This window comes from Chrysemys picta, chromosome 12, assembly GCF_011386835.1.
Source record: "Chrysemys picta bellii isolate R12L10 chromosome 12, ASM1138683v2, whole genome shotgun sequence".
Classification (NCBI taxonomy): domain Eukaryota; kingdom Metazoa; phylum Chordata; order Testudines; family Emydidae; genus Chrysemys; species Chrysemys picta.
In genome coordinates, this window is record NC_088802.1 from 17,914,636 (window position 1) to 17,939,469 (window position 24,834).

At 44.4% G+C, this 24,834-nt stretch overlaps 1 protein-coding gene across 1 annotated transcript; it reads right to left on the reverse strand.

Annotated features, from left to right (window-relative positions):
* Positions 1 to 289: 289 nt before the first annotated feature.
* Positions 290 to 24,500, reverse strand: LOC101940706 (butyrophilin subfamily 1 member A1-like). Its single transcript, XM_065564986.1, has 10 exons — positions 24,243 to 24,500; positions 22,593 to 22,709; positions 20,165 to 20,512; positions 13,344 to 13,625; positions 12,807 to 12,926; positions 10,698 to 10,730; positions 7,705 to 7,737; positions 6,702 to 6,722; positions 6,277 to 6,303; positions 290 to 1,444 (listed from the first exon to the last, which is right to left on the reverse strand). Exons 2-10 carry the CDS (start codon positions 22,696 to 22,698, stop codon positions 876 to 878), a joined length of 1,539 nt encoding a protein of 512 aa, XP_065421058.1. The 5' UTR covers positions 22,699 to 22,709; positions 24,243 to 24,500; the 3' UTR covers positions 290 to 875.
* Between the last annotated feature and the right edge of the window lie 334 nt (positions 24,501 to 24,834).

The window sequence follows — 24,834 nt, forward strand, 5'->3', positions numbered from 1 at the left end:
AGAGATAACAGAAGCCCAGCTCCTAGCAGCCATGGCTTCAGGGACTTCTGGATAGGGACTCTAAGAGGAAACCAAATGTCCCATCTGCAGAGACTATTTCACAGAGCCGGTGAGTGTAGACTGTGGGCACAACTTCTGCCGGGGCTGCATCCCTCAGCACTGTGACACATGGACAGAGGGGGACTATGACCCTTTGTGCTGTCCCATGTGCAGAACCTGGATCCAGAAGGAGAATCTCTGGCTTGACTGGGACCAGGCAAGATTAGTAGAAATCTATTTAAATAAAAGATTTTGTTTCAATTTTGCCTTTATTCCTTTTATTATATTATATACAATAAAATGTTAAACAAAGGTCATTTTGAAACAAAAAATCAAAATGTTTTGTTCTGTAAGTATCAAAAGGGGCATTTCAACATGAATGAAATGCTTTGTTTAATTTTTTTTCTAAACTAAGTTTTGATGAAATCAACACACTCCCTGGAAAGTTCAGATATCGATGAAATGGTATTTTCCGAAGAAAAAACATTTTGTCTCTCAATTTTCAACCAGCTTGACTTGATATTTCCCCATCATCAAACATCTTATCAAACATTTTTCCTGTGTGTGCCGGACAGATAGAAAATTGTAATGGTAGTTATAAATCATAGAATATCAGGGTTGGAAGGGACCTCATCTAGTCCAACCCTTGGCTCAAAGCAGGACCAATCCCCCAACTATTTTTTTTGCACCCCCAGATCCCTAAATGGCCCCCTCAAGGATTGAGCTCACAACCATGGGTTTAGCAGACCAATGCTCAAACTGCTGAGCTATCCGTCCCCCCTGACTCTATGGATACTCCGGGGCTTGAGCACCCATGGGAAAAAAATAGTGGGTGCTCAGCACCCATCGGCCACCTGCCGATCAGCTGTTTGGTAGGCTGTAACTGGGAAGATGGTCAGGGGAGCATCTTCTTTAGATCCATGTATACCTGGACTGAAGAAAGGCTGGAGTGTCCCAGGGAAGCTATATTTGAAAGTGTAGATATGGGAGTCATCAGACAAATTGTAAAATGAGAGCTCTCCTGCCTTATAGTCCAGAAAAATCCCAACCCTTGTGGGTTTCATTTCCAAGGTGATTGTTGTCCGAGGAGTGGAGAGGGCTTTGTATTCTCCATTCCACAATCTTATGGCCCAGTATCCACCTTCAGGTGCTATACTTTTGTACCTCTCCCTGTTTTCTGATTCAGCACAAACCCCCAGGTGCCACATAGTCTTGTTCTTAAGCTCCACTTCCCAATAATGTCTCCCAGAGTTAAATCTCTCAGAGCCCAGGACACAGCGATAAGAATCAACAATGTCCAGATCTTCAGGTTGTTCCTCCGTTATGTCTGCACATTTCACACTTTTGAGGTCCTCTGAGACCCAGAGTTCAGGATGTGCTGTTTCTCGATCCAGAGTCACATTCACTGGAAGGAGGAAAGAGAGTTTTCCTTTTGGTATAGATAATCCAAAAACATATTTAATAATATTTACATATTCACAACTAGTCATTTTAAATATGTTATTACTTTAAGTTAATAACATCTGGGAAGCCATCACATTCTATTCAGTCCATATTCATTTTATCATAAAAGTCGTAGAGTTTCAAAAATTACAAGTTAAATGACAGGTTTGTAAGCATATTGTTATTGGTTTGAATGTCATCATGATTCCTTACACTAGCCCAAAGGCACTGACTCTATGGGTGCTCCGGGGCTTGAGCACCCATGGGGAAAAAATAGTGGGTGCTCAGCACCCTTCGGCCACCTGCCGATCAGCTGTTGGCAGGCCCCACTGATCAGCTCTTTCCCCATCCCCTCCAGAACCTCCTGCCCACCGCCAATCAGCTGTTTGGTGGCATGCAGGAGGTGCTGGGGGGAGGGAGAGGAGCGGGGACAGGAAGAAGTGGAGCGACGGCAGGGCACGCTTGGGAGAGGGGGTGGAATGGGGCTGGGAAGAGGTGGGGTGGGATGGAGCAGGGGTGGGAAGAGCAGAGCAAGGGTCGGGCCTTGGGGGAAGGGGTGGGGTCGAGCAGTGGTGGAGCACCCTGGCGAAAGGTAAAAGTAGGCGTCTGTGCACCAGAAGTTCATGAGTAGTGTTTCATTGTCCTGGATTTAGAGAAAGAGGTCTTTAAATCCATTTATCCCCTACAGGAAGGACTATCTCCTCCCCCATCTCCTCCAGCCACCTCCTAAGAACAGGGAGTGGAAACATGATCAGGCATATTTTCGTTAGCTATTTCTGGGAGGGAGTTATTTGTGGGTGGGGTATTTGGTGGGGGCATGGTGAGAAGATAGGAGTGTTTGGCATTTTCTCACTTATGGAGCGAGTATTTGGAATGGTATTTGCTCATTTGATCGAAGAGGTGCTACTCATTCAGTGTGAAGGGAATTTGTTTTATTGTGTTTTGTTTTATCTTTAGGTTTCTATTACAGGGGATTGTGGTAGAACTGGTAGTTGGAGAAAGAGGGGTATTTGGGTACATTCAGCTGGGGATGACAGACCTACCTCTTTTGGATGGCTAATATTGTGCATGTAGGAAAGGTTGAGGGTAATGAGAGAGGTGAATGTGATATCCCTGGTGTTAAGTGGAAGAGGGAATAGGAGGATATAATGACTCTCCTGTCCTATATGTGGATGAGAAACATGCTAGAATGAGCTGGCCAAATTTTCAAAACAGCTCCAGAGCCATTGTGATGAACTCTTGAAAATCTAGCCCTAAAAGACAGAAACCATCACTAAAGGAAATTCAGAGAATCCAAGAAATTGTATAGAATGCCCACAATCAGATCTCTCTGTCCTCAGCTCACAGCAGCATTGCTCAAACTTCTCAGTTATCCATATCAGGACCTACAAAATGGGGTGTAATATCCATCTCCTCGAAAAGCCTATTCTTCCCTCACCCTCCCTTTACCAGACTAAAGGTTATCTCCAGCTATGATAGGAAGAAAATAACTTACAGATAACATTTAAGGCCCAGATTTACCTCCATCCCACATAAATATGGAGTTGTCTCATTTTGTATGTTATTTACGTCAAAGATGTTGAGAACGGTGGTTGTAGATATTTGCAGTAGCTCCTAGAGGAGCATTTATTAAAGCACCTAAATCATGAGTGTTTTAGTTGCACTGACACTAAGAACATAAAAATGGCCATAAAAATGAGTCAGACCAAAGGTCCATCTAGCCCAGTATTCTGTCTTCCGACAGTGGTCAATGCCTGGTACCCCAGAGGGAATGAACAGAACAGGTAATCATCAAGTGATCCATCCGCTGTCGCCCATTTCCAGCTTCTGGCAAACAGAGGCTAGGGACACCCAGGGCCGGCTCTAGCTTTTTTGCCCCCCAAGCCAAAAAAAATAAAATAAAAAAAATGCGGCCGGACTGCCGAAGCAAAAAAACCCCCAAAAAACAACAAAGTGGCAGGGCGGCCGGACTGTGGACTGTGCCACCCGAAGATTGGCCGGAATGCCGCCCCATACAATGTGCCGCCCCAGGCACGTGCTTCCTCGTCTGGTGCCTGGAACCAGCCCTGGGGACACCATCCCTGCCCATCCTGGTTAGATGAACTACAGTTTGAGTGCTAAGCTACGTGTGACAGGTGGCTAAACATTTATAGCCAAATAAGAAAACCATTCTTTCAAGATGGTCTTGTTCTGAGGTGGGACAATATTTGAACCACAGGGGCAGGACGCTTCACATACAGGAGAGCTCCATCCAAATTTGGATTGGCTTGTGTTTTGGGGGTGAATGTGGGTGGATAATAGTTATGTCTAACAAGTCATGGATTTAATCATGATTCTCCACATGGAAGCAAGGCACGTAGACACATGTTCCCTTCTGAGGCCTCACTCTACTCACATGGAATAAATTAGGGGCTACAGCACAGATCTCTCAATGCATCGGATTTAATAGAATCATAGAAGTGTAGGACTGGAAGGGACCTCAATAGGTCATCTAATCCAGTCCCCTGCACTAGTGGCAAGGCGAAGAAGAATATTATCTAGACCACCCCTGGCAGATGTTTGCCTAACCTGCTTTTAAAAACCTCCAATGATGGAGATTCCACAGCCTTCCTAGGCAATTTATTCCAGTGCTTAACTAACCTGACAGTTAGGAAGTTTTTCCTAATGTCCAACCTAAACCTCTCTTGCTGCAATTTAAGCCCATTGCTTCTTGTCCCATCTTCAGATGTTAACAAGAACAAGTTACCTCCCTTCTCCTTGTAACAGCCTTTTATGTATTTGAAAACTGTTATGTCCCCCCCCCTTTAGTCTCTTCTCCAGACTAAACAAACCCAGTTTTTTTCTATCTTCCCTCATAGGTCATGTTTTCTAGACCTTTAATTGTTTTTGTTGCTCTTCTCTGGACTTTCTCCAATTTGTCCACATCTTTCCTGAAATGTGGCACCTAGAACGGGACACAATACTCCAGCTAAGGCCTAATCAGCCTGGAGTAGAGCGGAAGAATTACTTCTCGTGTCTTGCTTACAACACTCCTGCTAATACGTCCCAGCATGATGTTTGCTTTTTTTGCAAAAGTGCTACACTGCTGACTCAGATTTCTGGTCCTCTGAGCTCTTTGTCCTGTTTATAATGTTATGGGTTGGGCTAAACCCCATAAAAGTTGGTGGGTCTAACAGCTGCCTTTCATTCAGTATCAATGGGAAAAGTAATTGAGCTCCTTCATGTAACCATGTAGCTGAAACAATAGCGTTTTCCACCAATAACACAAGCAAATGATACGGCCCAAGAGAAAGGCACATGTGAGGCATATATGGGCAGATGGGTTTCAGTGGGTATTGTTTCAGTAGAGGTGTATGTGAGAGAAAGGCAGGAAGAACAAAGCAGTAACAGACACAGATAAGAAGCAGAAAGTGAAGGACACATCCTGAATAGACACTGGGAGTTTGGCCCTGGGAAAAAGCCTAGAGCAGGGGCCTCAAACTCAAATGACCACGAGGGCCACATGAGGACTAGTACATTGGCCCGAGGGCTGCATTTACTGACACCTCCCCCCGCCACCCTCGGCCCCGCCCACACTCCACCCCTTCCATGAGGCCCCACCCCTGCCCCGCCTCTTCCCACCCCTTCCCTGCCCCCATTCTAACCCCTTTCCTGAAATCCCCACCCCAACTCCACCCCTTCCCTGCCCCCAGGGGGTGCAGGAGGGGTGTGGTGGGGGCTCAGGGCAGGGAGTTGGGGTGTGGGGTGCAGGAGGGGTGAGGGGTGTGGCAGGGGGTCAGGCTGCAGGGTGCAGGAGGGGTGCAGCAGGGGGCTCAGGGCAGTGGGTTGGGATGCAGGAGGAGTGCAGGGTGCAGCAGGGGGTCAGGGTGCAGCAGGGGGCTCAGGGCAGGGGGTTGAGGTGCAGGAGGGGTGCGGAGTGCAGCAGGGGGTTGGGGTGCATGTGGGGTGCAGCAGGGGGTTCAGCTGCAGGAGGAGTTCGGGGGGTCAGCTCCGGCCCAACGCGCACCGGGGGCAGGGCAGGCTCCCTGCCTGCCTGCCTGCCCTGCCCCCATGCCGCTCCGGGAAGCCGAGAGAACCTGGGGAAGCAGGGGCGCAGGGGTGTGTGTGGCTGTTGCTTCAGGCACCGCCCCCAGCAGCTCCCATTGGCCGGGAACGGGGAACCACAATGGGAGCTGCTGGGGGTGGTGCCTGAAGCAACAGCCACACACACCCCTGCGCCCCTCATTCCCCAGGTTCCGTCGGCTTCCCGGAGCGGCACAGGGGCAGGGCAGGCAGGCAGGGAGCATGCCCCGCCCCCGGTGCATGTCGGGCTGGAGCCGCTCTAGGTAAACGCTGGGGGACGGTGGGGGGGCTGCAGAAAATAACCCTGCGGGCCACATGCGGCCCCTGGGCCGCGTGTTTGAGACCCCTGGCCTAGAGCAAAACTTTTGTGGACTGAATGTTAGCTGAAAGAGGCTTGCGACTGTGCAAAAAGAAACTATTTCCTCTTGTTTGATTCCTGTATTCAGAGATACATGACTTTGTACAGTCTTTGTAAATAAACAGGATTACATCAAAGAAATACTGACTCCAACATCAATTTTTCCTCCTAACAAACAACCTGCAGGTCCCCAAATTTGGCTGACCGCTCAAGCCGAAAAGGGCTAAACAGTAACTTGCATTTTTATATTATCGCCTCTTACATCTCTCTTAAGAGCCAATACTTTTTTATCCTGCTAATTTTGAGAAGAAAAGGGAGCAGAGGTCTTTGAAAGAAAGGTATTTTGACATTGGTAACATGTCAATTTCAGTTACCTGCAAATCTTCGGGCTTTTCTGAGCACTGAAACAAAGTTACAAAAACAGCTGAAGACTTGTCCAAATACAGGCAGTCTTAATATAATACAACTTGGTACCACTTTTATGGCAAGGAAAAAAATATTTATTAAACCCAAATCAGAAATCTGAATGCTACAAGCCTTACAAGAACACTGTGGTTTCAAACTATGGTGACTATCTGTTTTTCTGAGTACTATATCTCAAAAATGCCTTCTCAATAACCTCAAATTCACTCATATTTCCTCTGCCCAAAGATTATGCATCCTAATATAAAGCTAAAATACTTTTTACTTGGTATATTAGAAAAGGGGAGAAAACCATGCTTATAATGGTCAGGAATATTCAGTCTTAACTATGGAGTGGCTGCTTTTTCATAAAATAGTAGAGGAAAAGGGAACTTACCAAATCTTGAAAGATATTTTTCTGAAACAAACAAAAAACAAGACCTGAAATGAATAATGCTGGAAAGAAAGACACTAGCACTGTGGCTCCTGCCATTTTTAATTAGTGAAATTACCTAACATCTGATTTACTTGATAAGTGGTTCAAAGATACATTCACCTTTTTGCAGTGGGCCATCAATATTATGCATCACTTAAATCAAAATAAGGTTTAAGTGGGCTTCAAGCAGTGCATGGGTCTGTGAGGTGACCCCACTCCACAGAAATCAATTTCACCTTCTAAGATTTCCAGTTGCCGAGATACAGTACACACATTTAAAAAGTGCATTCAGGTTTTACAGGTATTACTGGTTCCAGTGATATTCCCTATGCTGAAAATGGGGGATACCACGGACACAGGTAATGGCCAGATTCATTGCAATACTTAACCTCTAGGTGCCCTGGTGCCTTGAGGAATTCTCAGCCCTGAGTTGAGTTTGAGGAAAGTTGCTCTGGTAATGTGAAAGTTATAAAAGTTTATATCATATTCACTCCAGTGATGTCCTGGCTTACAAACAAAAAGGCTCTTCAATGAAAACTAAACTCACAGACTATCTTTCCTTAGTAGTACAGCCAGGGAAAGAAAGCTGCGTTAGCAAACGTGTAATAAGCAGTTTCTGAAAGCGCATTGAGCAGCATCAGTCTAAATATACAGTTCGATTTAAAACTATTTGAAGTTTTTCAGCTTTTGACTTTACAATGATGTTTTCCATCAAGAACTCAAATTTTGACTAATACAGTGTAACATCTTGAAAAGAATTTGCAAACTGTGCTTATTTGATAGATTTAACCAGCTTCAATCAGAATATTTGATATCTCTAATTTTCCTGTGTAACGTTTCCTCTCTATCAGGGAAACATTCACTTTTGGTTTACTTAAAAACACCTCTTCTACCAGAGATACAAAGATAAACTTTTATTAGTTTTTCTTCATTTTAGAGATACACTGAGGTAAATGAAATTTACCTTTCTCTTTCTCCACTTGAAATCGTAGTTTTTCTAGAGGAAGAAGAGAATGAAATATGAGATTCATATTGTCATATTTTTGGTGATATTCCTACAGTTGTTTCATATAAGTATGCTAAAATTATTAAAGACAATGTGAGACAGAAAGATTGAAAATATTTCTCCTATTAAAGACAGGATATTGAACTAGATGGGCACACATCTAATTCAATATGTCCATTCCTGTTTCCTATGTTCCTATGAAATAAGGACAGACACAAGTTGATCTTTCTGTGGAAGCCCAATTGCAATTTATTAAAATTAAAAACATACTAAAATAGACTTTTTTGATCTTTTCCCTACAATCATGACCATAAACACCACTTGTACAAAATCTCATTTTAATAGCTGTTTGCAGCATTGATCTCACAAGATGGGTTGGTTTAATAAAAGATATTACCTCACCCACCATGTCATTACAGACATGGACCAACCCCACAAGTTTGGGGTTGTTTTTTACATAAGTAGGTTTTGTTATACTATTTACTGAAGCCTTCAATTTTCACTGTTCAGAGGATGTTCTTTTAGTGAAAATTTGACAACCAATTGGCAATTAAATGGGTGATAAAGGGCCGCAGAGGGAGAGTGGTGGTCTTTGTCTCCTAGTTTGGTAATTGTGATGTATTAGGACAGTGAAACCCCACAGCAGAGATTGATGAAGCTAGCCGGTGCTACTCTTGGCCTCCCTAGGAGTGTTTTCTGTTCTATGATCTTAGCCTGCAGATCAAACTATGGTAGGCTGTGTGGCCAAGTAAGTTTCTGGAGAATCAGAGGTGACCAGGAGCTGGGAATGGGCAACAGGGGATAGATCACACGGTGGTTACCTGTTCTGTTCATTCCCTCTGAGCCACCTGGCATTGGCCACTGTTGGAAGACAGGATACTGGGCTAAATGGACTTTGGTCTGACCCAGTCTGGCTGTTCTTATGACCGTGGAATTTGCTGCTTATCAGCTGGAGCAAGAAGCAGCCTATGATTAAAAAATCTCCCACGGCCAACTCCTTGCTGTAAGAACTATTTTTTTATTTCACTGCATTTATTAGCATTGATATAGTCAATAAATCTGTGGCCTATGTGCCATTCTTTCCAAACAGAGTGTGAGGACACTACTTACTGTATCCTGGGTAAAGTCTTTACTATCTGATCGTTCAGATAAACCCCAGCTTGGAGTTTGTCAGCTCCTGAGGATGCAGACTGAGTTTCTAGGGGGCTTTACTGAAGTGATTGCAACTGTAATGGCTACCACATCCCTCTGACCACACTTCCCAGCATTCTTGGAGTCAGGAGTGTAGACAATAGGGCCTGAAACCCATGTTGAGGCCTGTTGCACTCCATATGCGTTGCACTCCATATGCTTTATAAAAATATGCTTATGAGTGTGAATATGATGTAACTGGAATATGCTTTATGCAAAAGGTCTCTTGTTTGGTATCATAACAAAGGTTATAACCTACTGAATATATTCCTTCTATTTGTATGTATGTATCATTCTGGTATCTGAAGCTAGAAATATGATGTATAACTCTGAGATCCTATTGTAATTATGCAAAGTGTGGGCCATTAATGGTGGCTTAGAATCTTGATGGCTCCCATTGACTAGGACAATTGGTTGTGAATGGGTTTATTTACCTGCAAGCCTTTCTGTGTACATGTGGGCCAGCCCATGGGTAATGAAGAATGAGGTCTCACAGGACATGTGACCATGTCACATGATACTGAAATCCATCTTAAATCTGGTACTTTTCCATTTAAAGGAGGGGTGGGGAACACTCAAGTCTAAGCCTAATACATTAAGAAGAGACAAAAGATTCCTGCCTTGTGCCAAAGCTATAAAAGGGGGTGGAACAGAAGAAAGAGGGCTGCCAGTCATGAGAAAACCCCTAGTTTCCACCTAAGATGTCTGCTGGAACTAACAAAGACTGTACCAGGGAAAGGATTGGGCCCAGACTAGGAAGAAGTCTAGTCTGTGAAAGAAGCTTATTGGAAGATCTCTGAGGGTGAGATTTTACCTGTAATCAGTTTCTTAATGTATTAGGCTTAGACTTGAGTGTTTTTGCTTTATTTTGCTTGGTGACTTACTTTGTTCTGTCTGTTATGAAACCACGTAAATCCTACTTTTTATACTTAATAAAATCACTTTTGTTCATTAATTAGCCCAGAGTGAGTGATTAATACCTGGGGGAATAAACAGCTGTGCATATCTCGCTATCAGTGTTCCAGAGGGTGGACAATTTATGAGTTTACCCTGTATAAACTTTATATAGAGTAAAACAGATTTATTTGGGGTTTGGATCCCATTGGGAACTGGGTGTCTGGGTGCTGGAGATAGGTGACCTGCTGAGCAGTTTTTGGTTAAAGCCTGCAGCTTTGGGGGCGTGGACCAGACCTGGATCTATGTTGCAGCAGGCTAGCATGTCTGGCTCAACAAGGCAGGGTTCTGGAGTCCCAAGCTTTGGCAGGGAAAACAGACGAGGGGCCTGGGTTGGAGCGGGGGCAGGAAGAGGCAGAGCGAGGGCGGGGCCTTGATGGAGGGAGGGGAGGAGGCGGGAAGAGATGTTGCAAGGGTGGAGCCTCGGCGGAGGGAGCAGAGCAGGGGCAGGAAGAGGCAGAGAGAGGGTGGGGCCTCGACGGAGGGGGCAGGGAGGCGGTAGGAAGAGACGGAGTGAGGGCAGGGCCTCGGGGGAAGAGGCAGAGTGGAGGTGGGGCCTTGGGGCAGAATGGGGGTTTCGCACCCCTGGGGAAAAATTAAAGTCAGAGCCAATGCCTGTGTATATGTAAACTCTCAATATTGGTGACAGCAAGCACCAGACAGAGAAAAAAGGGAAGAGGCTTAAGCCACACCTCAGGGGAGGGACTACACATCCATGATAATAAACGTTGTTTTCTTGACTTAGCTTATTTCATGGACTATTTAGATCAGATAGTTCACTTGCTCCATACAACCCATGAACTTACCTTCAAAGTCTTTCAATTTAGAGTGCAGAGAATCTATAGGAAGGAAAAGATCAGATATGTTAGATGTCATCCTTTCACATTTATGGTGACATTTCAACTGATATTTATTGTAATTTTGCTATAATTGTGATAGAAACCGAGGTAATTGAAAAACAAACAGAAACAGGTGTACAGGATGTGGAAGGTAATTTACAATTAATCAGAAACCAAAAAAAAAGTTAAAATAGTTTTGGGTTTTTTAAATCTCACTTTAAGTAGATGTACGTTTGGATTGTTTTCCATACCAAGAAACAGCATTCAGCTTTGTTTCACTATGTACAATTCACTCTAGACAAAAGAAGCAGAATTATATTTTTTGCCTGTATCTTGCAGTTCTCATTACTATGCCAATAAAAGAAGACATTCTAATAGTATAAAAATGATTTTTGTACTATTGCCATTTCATAATGAAATTTTTAAGCTGAAATGATTTTTTCTAACGTCGTCTTCTGACACAGAGAATTGCATAACATTTCTTCATTGCATTGTATTTTAACTTGTCTTAATTGTATTGTATTTTATAATGTACTGAATTTGTAGTTCTCATTCACGTACAGCAGGGGTGGCCAAACTGTGGCTCACAAACCGCATGCGGATCTTTTACAGTTAAAGTGTTGCTCGCGGACCCCCCCACGCCCACCCCTTCTCTACCTCCCAGACTGGGAGGGGAACTCGGGGTTTCTGCCCTGTGGCAGGGTGGTGGGGCTAGGGGCTTCTGCAAAACAGAGAGGGGGGCCTTGGGGTTTCTCCCCCATGGTAGATGTTGCCAGGGCTTCAGCCCCAAGCCCCAGCAAGCACCTTCTACAGGGCAGAAGCCCCGAACCCCACCACCCCGCCATAGGGCAGGAGCCCCGGCAGGTGCGCTCCACAGAGCTGAAGTCCCAAGCCTTGGTAGGCATGCCTAGCCACAGGCACCAGCTTCCTCTGGGCCCCAGGAGTGCTCAACCCCCCATTCCACCCCAGATCCCCCACCCAACCCTTTCCTCCAAACCCCCACCCCTGCCCCCACTCTGCCGTGGCCCTGCTGCCCCCACCCCACATCTTCTTTCAAGCCCCCACCCTGCCCTGCATCTTCCTGCCCAGTTCCGCCCCCTCCCCGTAGCGCACCCCATCCCTGCTCCTCCCCTCCCATCCCCAGCGCCCCTTGTACACTGCAGAACAGCTGATCGCAGCAGGTGGGAGGCACTGTGGGGGGAGGAGTTGATCAGCAGGGCCACTGGTGGATGGGAGGTGCTGGAGATGAGGGGGGGAGTTGTCTGCCGGTGGGTGCTAAGCACCCAATAATTTTTTTCTGTGGGTCCACAGAGTCGGATGTGTCCAGCCCTTGAACTTCTGAAGATTATCATATGTGGCTCAGAGGGTCAGTATGTTTGGCCACCCCGACATAGAGTGTCAAGATTACTCTTCCAGAGGGAAGATTTTAAGTATCTGAAGGCTCTGTTGATCCTCCATACTTGATTTACAAAGGGACAGAGTTTCCAAATAACCCGTCTACAATTAGATCATTACACGGTGTAACTATTGTCCACAGTCAACATGTGGCTGTGCATAGGAAGCACAAGAGAATGCCAAGGAAAGTTGAACATTGAATTGAAATCCTCTGTTAAACCTTCTATATACCACCCTCTCTCATTTTAAAAATATCTCTCTGATTATATCTGTAGTCAGGGCAGGGTGCGGGGGGGAGGGGGAAGAGCAGGGGTGCAGGGCCCAGGACAACCCCCCAACACTCCGGCCCAGGCGGCACCCCCACTCCACCCCTTACCCCAAGCCCCTCCCCTGCCTCTTCCCGCCCTTGTCCCGCCCCTGCCTCACCTCTTCCTGCCCCTGCTCTGCCCCTCCCTGCCCCTTTCCACCCTTTTCCCAAGCCCCCACCCCACCTCTTTCTGGCTTTCAACCCCTCTCCCGAGTGACACCAGGAGCCGGCTGGGTGGGGCAGAGAGGAGCAGGCTGGGGCCAGGTCGCTTGCTTCTGCCGGCCCTCAAATCATGGGGCCTGGAGCGGTTTCCCCGGTCCACCCTATGGACAGGACTGCTCTGTCTGTACTGTTCCCTTTATTTCATGTATTACCTTTTTCTTTGTGTTGCTTCCATATATAGTAAATAGTCAAAGGAATGAAAAAACCCAAAACCAACAGGTTTAGTGACAGGCGAATCACCATCACATGGGAGACCTTTGGGAAAAAAGAATCTGAAAAACGAAGGCATATTATTAATTTATTATGAATTATTATGAATTATTATTAACCTTATTATTGTCTCTCTTTTTTCCAATACCAGCATCCCATTTCTAATCCCAGTGTCAACCCTCTGTTGAGTGGTAGCAAATATCTGGGCCTTGCACCTCAGTTTCCAGCAGAGGAAAACCAGTGACGAAGTCAGAGTATATTCTCAGTGTTACCGACTTTATTTACACATGGAGACTAGTCCTGAAATGCATGTAGGTCAGTGGATTTCAATCTTTCGAATGGAGGTGCGGACCCACTTTGGAAATCTTAGACACAGTGTGCCAAACCCCAGGGGTCCATGGACAACAGATTGAAAACCACTGATGTAGGACAAACAGGTTATCAAACCAGACTTCATAGCAATGGACGTATGAACTGACCTGCTATATAAACGCTTGATTCCTCTTTTTTGTTCAGGATGTTGTTTCTGATTGTGCAGGTCAGATTCTGGTTGGAATTTTCTGTTACAATAAGTACAGATTCAGTCTGAAACAGGCCATTTTCATCACGGAAGTATTTTGCAGGCAATGATGGGAGAGGCTGTCCTTTGAGGTCCTTCCACAGTGACTGAGGCTCTGGAAACCATCCACCCGATCGACACATCATTCGGATACCTCCGTCCTGGTAACCCTCAATAGAGATCAGGGGATTAGTACCTGAAACTGGAGAATGAAGTAAATCTGCATTAATTGTATATTCTGGGTTAAATATTTAACATATTTGGCAACAGAGCATTGAGGGCTAGACTGATCCTGTAGGCTCAGCCTTGAGTAAGGGATGACATATTTATCAATTCCAGGAGCAACCGCGAAAGGAATTATGACTCTGAGAGCCACAATTACCCCTTTACTACTCTTTTGCTGTGGGGAGGGAAGTGAGAGGCTACAAAAAGAGAAACCCCAATGATAACAGGGGATTTCAACTATCCACACATTGATTGAGAACATGTCTCCTCAGGATGGCACGCAGAGATAAAATTTCTAGACATCACTGAGTGACGGCTTCTTGGAGAAGCCAATCCTGGAATACACAAGTGGAGAGATAATTCTTGATTTAATCCTAAATGGCGCACAGGATCTGGTCCAAGAGGTGAATATAACTGAACTGTCGGTAATAGCAACCATAATGTAAATAAATTTAACATCCTTGTAGAGGGTAAAATACCAAAGAAGCCCACCACAGTAGCATTTAAATTCAAAAAGGGGAACTACACAAAAACGAGGAGGCAAGTTAAACAAAAATTAAAAGGAACAGTCACAAGAGTGAAATGCCTGCAAGCTGCATGGAAACTTTCTAAAAATGCCATAATAGAGGCCAAACTATATGTAGACCCCAAATTAAAACACACACACACACACACACACACACAAAACAGTAAGAGGATCAAAAAAAAATGCTACCATGGCTAAACAACAGAGTAAAAGAGGCAGTTAGAGACAAAAAGTCATCCTTTAAAAACTGGAAGTCAAATCCTACTGAGGAAAATAGAAAGGAATGTAAACTCTGGCAAGTCAAGTGTAAAAGCATAATTAAGTAGGCCAAAAAAAGAATATGAAGAACACCTACCAGAAGACACAAAAATGAGCAGCATTTTTTTAACTACATCAAAAGCAGGAACTCGTCCAAATAATCAATGGGGCCACTGGATGATTAAGGTGCTAAGGAGTACTCGAGGAAGACAAGGCCATTGCGGAGAAGCTAAATAAATTGTTTGCGTTGGTCTTCACTGCAGAGGACGTGTGGTAGATTCCCACACCAGAGTCATTCTTTTTAGGTGACAAATCTGAGGAACTGTCCAAGATTGAGGTATCAATAGAAAAAGTTTTGGAACAAATTGATAAATTAAACCGTAATAAGTCAACAGGACCTGATGGGATTCATCCAAGAGTTCTGAAGGAGCTCAAATGTGAAATTGCAGAACAACAAACTGTGGCATGTAACCTATCGCTTAAATGAGCCTCTGTACCAGATAACTGGAGGATAGCTAATGTGACACCTATTTTTAAAAAAGCCTTCAGAGGCGATCCTAGCAATTACAGGTCAATACTCTAACTTCAGTACAAGGCAAATTGGTTGAAACTATAGTAAAGAGCAGAATTATTAGACAGATAGATGAGCATGCTACGTTGCAGAAGAATCAACACGGTTTTTGTAAACAGAAATCATGCCTCACCAATCTATTAGAATTCTTTGAGGGGATCAACAAATGCGGACAAGGGTGATCCAGTGGATATAATGTACATGGACTTTCAGAAAGCCTTTGACAAGGCCGCTCACCAAAGGTTTTTAAGCAATGTAGGCAATCATGAGCTAAAACGGAAGATCTTCTCATGCATCAATAACTGGTTAAAAGATAGGAAACAAAGGGTAGGAATAAATAGTCAGTTTTCACAGTGGAGAGAGGTAAATAGCGGAGTTCCCTAAGGATCTGTACTGGGACCAGTACTATTCAACATAAATGATCTGGGAAAAGGGGTAAATGGTGAGGTGGCAAAATTTGTAGATAATACAAAATTACTTAATATAGTTAAGTCCAAAGCTGACTGTGAAGAGTTACAAAGAGATTTCACAAAATTGGGTGACTGGGCAACAAAATGGCAGGTGAAATTCAGGGTTGATAAATGCATAGTAATGCACATTGGAAAACATAATCTCAACTATACATACAAAATGATGGGGTCTAAATTAGCTGTTGCCACTCAAGAAAGAGATCTTGGAGTCACTGTGGAGAGTTCTCTGGAAACATCTGCTCAATGTGCAGCAGCAGTCATAACAGCTAACAGAATGGTAGAAATCATTAGGCAAAGTACAGATAATAAGACAAAGAATATCATAATGCCATATATAAATTAGGGCTGTCGAGTGATTAAAAAAATTAATAATGATTAATCACGCTGTTAAACAATAATAGAATACCATTTATTTAAATATTTTGGATATTTTCTACATTTGCAAATATATTGATTTCAGTTACAACACAGAATACAATATTTGCACTGTAAAAAAGAAACAAAATAAATAGTATTTTTCAATTAACCAATACAAGTATTGTACTGTAATCTCCTTAGCACGAAAGTTGAACTTACATATATAGAATTATGTACAAAAAAATAACTGCACTCAAAAATAAATCATATAAAACTTTAGAGCCTAGAAGTCCACTCAGTCCTACTTCTTGTTTAGCCAATCGCTCAGACAAACAAGTTTGTTTACATTTGCAGGAGATAATGCTGCCTGCTTCATCTTTACAATGTCACCTGAAAGTGAGAATAGGCATTCTCATGGCACTGTTGAAGCCGGCGTGGCAAGATATTTACATGCCAGGTGCACTAAAGATTCATATGTCCCTTCATGCTTCAAACACCATTCTAGGGGACATGCATCCATACTAATGACAGGTTCTGCTCGATAACAATCCAAAGCAGTGCACATGTTCATTTTCATTATCTGAATCAGATGCAACCAGCAGGTTGATTTTCTTTTTTGGTGGTTTGAATTCTGAGTTTCTGTATGTCCCACACCTCGTCCCTCTCAGATTTTGGAAGGCACTTCAGATTCTTAAACCTTGGGTCAAGTGCTTTAGCTATCTTTAGAAATCTCACATTGGTACCTTCTTTGCATTTTGTCACATCTGCAGTGAAAGTGTTCTTAAATTGAACAACATGTGCTGGGTAATCATCTGAGACTGCTATAATACGAAATATATGGCAGAATGTGGGTAACACAAAGCAGGAGACATACAATTCTCCTCCAAGGAGTTCTTTCACAAATTTCATTAATGCATAATTTTTGTAATGAGTGTCATCAGCATGGAAGCATGTCCTCTGGAATGGTGGCCGAAGCATGAAGGGATATATGAATGTTTAGCATACCTGGCACATAAATACCATGCAATGCCGGCTACACCAGTGCCATGCAAATGCCTGTTCTCACTTTCAGGTGACATTGTAAATAAGAAGCAGGCAGCATTATCTCCCATAAATGTAAACAAATTTGTTTTTCTTAGTGATTGGCTGAACAAGAAGTAGGACTGAGTGGACTTGTAGGCTCTAAAGTTTAACATTGTTTTGTTTTTGAGTGCAGTTGTGTAACAAAAAATCTACATTTGTAAGTTGCAATTTCACGTACTTGTATGAAGTGAATTGAAAAATACTATTTCTTTTATTTTTACAGTGTAAATATTTGTAATAAAAAATAATAATATAAAGTGAGCACTGTGCACTTTGTATTCTGTGTTGTAATTGAAATCAATATATTTAAAAATGTAGAAAAACATCCACAAATATTGAATACATTTGAATTGGTATTCTATTGTCTAACAGTGCATTAAAACTGTGATTAATTGTGATTAACTTTTTTAATCGCAATTAATTTTTTGAGTTAACGGCAATTAATCAACAGCCCTAATATAAATTCATGATATGCCCTCATCTTGAATACTGTGTCTGGTCACCCATCTCAAAAAAGATGTATTAAGATTGGAAAAGGTTCAGAGAAGGGCATCAAAAATGATTAGGGGTATGGAACAGCTTCCATATGAGGAGAGTTTTAAAAAGACTGGGACTATTCAGCTTAAAAAAGCAAGGCCGAAGGGCAGCTATAATAGAGGTCTATAAAATCATGACTGGTGTGGAGAAAGTGAATAGGGAAGTGAAATTTACTCTTTCACACAACACAAAAACCAGGGGTCACCCAATGAAATTAATAGGCAGCAGGTTTAAAATAAACAAAAGAAGCATTGCTTCCCACAACGCACAGTCAACCTGTGGAACTTATTGCCAGGGGATGCTGTGAAGGCCAAAAGTATAACTGGGTTCAGAAAAGAATTAGATAAATTCATGGAAGATAGGGCCATCAATGGCTATTAGCCAAGATGGTCAGAGACGCAACCTCATGCTCTGGGTGTTTCTAAGCCTCTTGCTGGCAGAAGCTGGGACTGGATTGCGGAGGATGGATCACTCAGTAATTGCCCTGTTCTGTTCATTCCCTCTGAAGCATCTGACACCAGCCACTGTCGGAAGACAGGCTACAGGACTATATGAAGCATTGGTCTGAATCTGTATGGCCATTCTTATGGGAGAAGTAAGTTGCTGCAGCCCATGGAATGGTGTATCTTACTGCCGTCTTCACACCTGGCCAGCTGTTCTGGCCAAACACAGGGGCGTGGGGAGGGAGGAGAGCAAAGCAAACCCATTCTCCTCCTTTCTCTCTCTACCCCCCTCTTCACCCTCTGGCTCCCTCTAGAGACCGGGGGAAGAGCTCTCCAATACTCAGACCCAAGATCCAAGGAGGGGAGTAAAGCAGAACAGAATCTAGTCCAGGGGTTCTCAAGACAAATTATTTCATGGCTTCAGAGTGCAGCCACCAACTCTCACTGGTGGCCGCACTAACACTTTCCCCCTAAAATACTTAATTAGCTTTAGGAAAAATAAAGAAATATGCACATAGACACGTCCAAATCATTGTAATTTATTTATTGCCAGCTAGTAAGTCTGCTGTGAAAAGTGATAGTAACAAACACACAGGTATTACTTTTCACTGCATACTTACTCAGTCCCGGCAAGTCTGGGGACAAATTAAGCCCTGGATGGGGGGGGTCGGGGGAGGCAGCAGGGGCCAGGGGCGATGGGGGTGGAGGGGTGAAAGCAAGAGGCCGCAGGGGGCCGGAACCAGAAGCCCTGCGGCTAAGGGACAGAACCCGATGCCACATGGCCAGAGCCTGAGGCTGGAGCCCAATGCCACGCAGCCAGAGCCTGCCACCCCGCCACCCACAGGCTGAAGCCCAAAGTCTGAGCCCCACCGCCCCAGGAAGGTAGAGAACTCACCAGCTGCCTGCTCCTCCAGCATTGTGCCCAGGTGTCTCCACGGCGGGGGGAGGGCAGGGACCAACCCCTGCTGGAAGCCCCAACACCAAGGCTGTGCATCCAGGAGCACCAGGGAGCGGGTGGGGAAGGGGCTGCTCTTCCCCTCTTCCCCCCACACATCCCAATCACAGCCGAGGAGGCCACAAGAAAAGCCCCTGATGGCCGCATTTGAGAAATGCTGATTCTAGTCTAGCATGTTTCTGTGTATTACCATATGCTACAAAACCACTGGATTATCATCTACATAATCCCATAGGACTAGACTGTGCATTTTAGAGACATCCCGGGTAGCACTGGGAGGAGAAAAACATTCCCTTCTCATGGTGCAGCGTTCTCCCACTGGGTACCTAGCCAGCTGTATTGATGGGCACATGGGAGTAGAGGACCGCAGACATGGCTGTGTTTATGACTCACTTTTCCTCGCCTACTCATCACACATTTGGTCTGGTGGGTGAGCATCTGGTCCCTGCACTCCCACACATGCTAAAGCTGGGATACCTGAAAATCTAACATGGCCACACTTACTCTCTGCCATTCCCCTGCATGGTCGAGTTAGGGCTAGTGACAACTGAGCCCCATAATTTCAAAGAAAATCACCAAGAATGTGTATAAATCTTTCTCCTGTTTTCACCAGACAGAGTGGTGCAGGTGATTTAAAAAGCTGAATGCAATGATAGGTTTCAGATATTTTGTATCACCTTAAATGAATATACGATATTTTCCTCAAAAACCACAAATATGGAGGGGAGGGAAGAAAAAAACAGCTTTTCCACACCTCTCGACTGGCAATCAGCGCTTAGAAATATAACTGCAGTGCACAAACCAAGAGACCAAAACTTTCAAGTGTCTCCTCAGATCTCAGACACTTAGCACTGCTAGGAAATGACAACTGACATCAGAAAGAAAAGTGTTGGAATTGCCATTTAAAGGAGAGGCGCTGACTCCGTGGGTGCTCAGAGGCTCAAGCACCCATGGAGAAAAAATAGGGGGTGCTCAGCACCCATGGGCCTGCCCGGGGCTAGGGCTGGCTGCCAATCAGCTGTTCAGTGGCTCTACCACCAATCAGCTGTTGAGCCACTTGCACCTCTCTGCCCCCTCCCCCACTCACTGCCCTTAAGGCAGGAGGGGGCAGAAAGGAGTGAGCTGCAGGCAGGAGGCGCTCAGGAGAGGGGATTTCGGGGGAGGGGTGGAGTGGGGCCCTGGGGAGGGTCTTGGGGAGGAGGGAGAGCTGGTGTGGGACACCCACCAGCAAAACCAAAAGCCAGCGCTTATGAAAGGAGATACAATGATGTCCTCTCAACCTAGGGAAGGCAATGTAGAAAATCAGGTTTACTGACCTGATACCTGTAGTTCCAATGCAGCTTCTTGATATGAGAACTCTGATCGAAAGAAACACTTGTACAGCCCTGAATCAGAGAGTCTGATATTGCCTATCCTCAGGGCAACTTTTCCATCAGCCAGGCTGTCTTTCAGAAACTCTGTCCTTTGCCGATATTCTGACATCTGCTCCGTATACTGATCCTTCCCTTCACGGTACAGGTGCACAACTGAAGAAAACTGAGCCCGGTACCATCGCACCTCCATGTTCTCAGCACTCATGCTGGGTGACAGGTGACAGGCTAATGTGACTTCATCACCTACAGAAGCGGTGATAGGGTGATCGGGTCCAATCACTGAGAAGTGTGCTGTTAAATGGAACAGGACACAAAAGCAATTGAATTCGAGAAGAACTGAGAATAGGATTTTAATTTCCTGGTCAGGCACAATATATACAAAATATATCCCTTACAGCTTTTCAGTGCATTGTGGTTGTTCATGGGTCCTGACTTCATATGTGAATTTTAATACACTTCCCTGTTAGCTTTCAGGAGAAATGCTAGCATTTGATGGAAAATTATTCAAATGGAGAATTAAAATAGGAATTTATTACAAAAATGGATGAAAAATATTGCAGATCAAATTTTGCCGCCAGATACACACAGATACAACCCTCAGTGACTTGAACGAGCGTTGCATAGTTGGTAGGTTGCATGGCCCACTGAATGGATTACTAACCATATACCCTGACATTCAGGGTTCTAGCCATCTTTCTGTCACTAGCTTTTGTGGCAACTCGGGGAATACGCTTCCCCTCTCTGTGCCTCAGTTTCTTCATTTGTAAGAATGACCTTCTTTTGTATGGATTTTGAGATATGCAGATGAAAAGAGCTAAGCAGTATTATCATCTGTGTGCAATATTTGGCCAGACTATTTTCCAGTATAATTTTAAGACCCACATTTTCTAAAATAGCCTCTAGCTCAAAGTTCTACACTTAAAATCTTATGTCCACAATATTGAAGGTCCAAATCTATATACATTAAAAAGCTAATATTTGCATGTGCAAACAGTGTCTTTGTGAATAACCCTAATAGATAATTTTCATTTAAAAAACTCCCTTCCCTGAAATAACATTTATACACTAATGGCCAAGATTTTGGCCAAATGGTGTAAAGTGATTTTATTGGTGTTTCAGTTTTTAGATGTTTTAATTGGCACCTCTTGAAAGTCAGGGCCCTTTGATGTCCTATAACGGGCTTCCATTATACATCTGATTTCAACTCTCTTCCTCTTCCTTCCACCTTGTATGTATTAGAAGCTGGGCTGAATAATTATTGTTGTAGGTTAGGCTAAGTGGGTGTGGCTGCATTTTGGATGGCCATGGGAAACAGTTAGGCTCCCGCATAGCAGTTCCCCATTGGGCAGAGAAATATGCAAGCCCATATACAAATGACAAATACGTAGGTGGATGGCTTTGCTGAGTACTGTTGGACCAGAGAGGTGGGTGAGGGGTTGGGTGGGTGTGTTAGAAAAGTAGGAGACATGGCACACAGAGAGAAGCAGAAAGAAAGGCAGGCAGATGCAACATGGAAGCACAGAGGCCATGGGTGGCGTGTGACTCCTCTATTTGGGGAGGTTGGGGGTGCCCGGACTGTGGCCCTGCCCCGAGGCCCGCCTCCCCTCAGCCTGCCCCCACTCCAAGGCACCCGTGCCTCAGACCCTCTTCACCCTCAGCCCCCCCCCCCGCCTGCCAGCCCCTCACACACCTCTTCACTCTCTCCCCTGGCCCCCCCGCCCTCCCGCTCACACCTCTTTGGCCACTCCCACCTGCCACTAGCACATGATGCCTGGGAGTAGACCTGCTTGAATAATGTGTAAAAAACACTGGATTCTCTCTTAAAATTTGTAACTGTTTTTTTGGGTTGGTTTTGTGTTTTCCAAAATGCTGATAACATTTTTTTTTTACATGAACTGCCTGTTCCTCTTCACTTATTCCTGTTCCCCTTACCTTCCCCAACTTCCTAAGCTTCCAGGGGCTCTGCAGCTGCAACCAGCCTGACCCCATTAAGGTAGAGAAGAGAAGGAGGGAAGAAAGGGTGTCCCACAAGAATGGAAAACCTCTGTAACTGTCTACCCCTTTAAGGCTACCATCCTGCTGTAATGTGAGACCGAGAGAGAAGCAGAAGGATATGCAAGCGCTGTCAGAAGGAATCTGAACCTGTTTGTGCCTGTGTTTTCAGTTCATGAAAAATCTGAACAACATTTTTGATTAAAAAAAAATTCAGTCACATTTTTGTTTAAAATGTCATGAACATTCTTCCCCAAAATTGGTCCATTTGAAACCCTTCAAAAGAAAAACAACTTGGAAATTTCATTTTTTCCCCATGGAATTAATATTTCATTTACAGGAGGCACCAGAAAGTATGTTGAAAAGTAGGAATTCTTACCTGAGTCCAACTTGTGAACAAGAAGAGAAATGAAGATTATGATGTAACCAAGAAGGGAGGAGCTCCCTACTGAGCTCTTGGACGCAGAGAAAGGTCTCATCTTCATTTTAGTTGGTGCTGGGCAAAAAAACCAACAACAATAAAAAAAGCCAGAAATAAGTGAGTGTCAGCCAGTGAATTTGATGCAAATATGGTGAATATTACATAAAATACCCTGAATATTTTATTTGCTTTGAAGGTTGAAAACTGGGTGATCCATTAAAAAATATCTCCTAAGTAGCTTCCAAATATTTATCTTACCACCTGCTTCTCTTTATACTCCTGGGATTAGTTAGCTGGTAAACTTTTTGAAGTAGGGGCCAACTTTATGTTCTGTATTTGTACAGCCCTTAGCATGAGGGAGTCCACGTCCATGACAGGGACCCATGGGTGGCACATAAACCACCTGTTTGTGGGGGCTAGGCCCCAGCCATGCCCCTTCTGCCTGAGGCCCCTCCCCTCCACTGCTGGAGCCCCCCATCATGGCCAGAAGAGCCCTGGCCCAGCTGTCCTAAGTCCTGGCCCCTTGGCCGGCCCTGGCCACCAGCTCCCCCATCCCAGCCTCAGGCTGCCCCGACCAGCCTACCCCAGTGCCCCCAGCCCCGGAGTGCCAGGCGGGCGGTCCCAGTGCCCCCAGCCCCGGAGTGCCAGGCGGGCGGTCCCAGCACCAGGCAGCCTGAGCACTGGCCCCAGGTGTCCCAAGTCTTGGGCTGCCAGCCCTAGCCCCAGCCCCCACCCACTTTGGGAAGAGGAGCAACCTGGGCTGGAGCCATGGGGGAAGAGCAAGAGGCAGGAGGGGGCCTTAGGACAGAGCGTGGGCAGGGCAACACCTGGCTGTTTGGGGAGACTTAGACTCCCCTGGTCTGTGATACCCACCGCCCAAGCAGGGACCCCTGGGCACTATGATAATACAAATTATGATTATCATTAATTAGAAGCCAAGAAGTCAGGATGAAAATCCTCCATATCTTTGCTCTGGAATTCAGTCTCTTAATTAATGGATGAAGTAATGAAAGGGTGGATACAGCTCCACTACACATCTCAGTGCTCTGCTAGTGGGAGGCTATAGAAGCAGAACACCCATATTCCAAATATAGGAAAATATAGATACAAAGGACATGAGGGAATTAGTCTCCTACTCTGCAGAGACACCCATTCTTAGAGAAAAAGGTGAGAAAGCAGCTTCCTCCCCTCCATATGCTCCCATCTTTGAAAACCTTCTTGAGACAGCACATGCGGGTAAAATATATCCTTTCCCCGCAATAATATACAAGAAGGCAAACTATATAAGAATGTCATTAGCTGCAGATATAATATCCCATCAGTCTTCCTGCAGAACTCTATGTTAATAAGAGTGGAGAGTTCTGGGTGAGAACTGAATGTTAGTGTCCTAATCATAATAACGAAAGAAAGTACCAGCCTCTGACATAAGCTAATATTTTGACATCATTTAAATGCAAAGTAAGAACCTGATGGTTTATCTGTGGATGTCCTAGGACCAGTGTCTATTTGACATTAACAGTTCTTCTAAAGAATAAATGCCACAGAGTGAGTAGGGAAACCTAGAAAAAAGCAGACTAGATGGTATTCAGATGAACAAAGATCACCTACCTGATGAATCCTGGAGCAAAAATACTTCTGAGTAATTTCAGGCTCCCCACAGTGTTCTCAGCCATCTTAACATCCTCTTCAAGACATTAGCGTTAACGTAATATTTTTAGTGTATATGTCAGTTGAGGAGGGTGCATCATTACCGCTACATATAAAGTCGGAGTTTTACATTAGCCTGATTCTATTTTTACCCCTTTACCTGATGTGTTTTGCACTGATTTGAAATGTTCTCGCACTGCGCTCAGTAACTTTAGAAGTGAAAGTAGATTAGCAGCCAGGATCCTTATCGTGTGCTGGTTATAATGGAGAGATAAAGATGCTATCTTAAAGAAAAACACAACAATAAAAAGTATTTCCAAGGCAGCCATTTTGATTTTCCAAGGTTCTCCATTTGCCCGATGATAATTATAATTTTGAAAATGTTCTTTTTCCCATGCCCCCAAGCATTATGAGGCTAAAATAAAATTGTATTTAGAAGGCAACCATCTGTCTCAGTTTTCTGCTGGGGAGAATCATCTATGCCAAATTTATCTGTATTTCTTCAGCTATAGCTAATATTACATCACTTCATAATTGTGCAGAGCAAACAGGC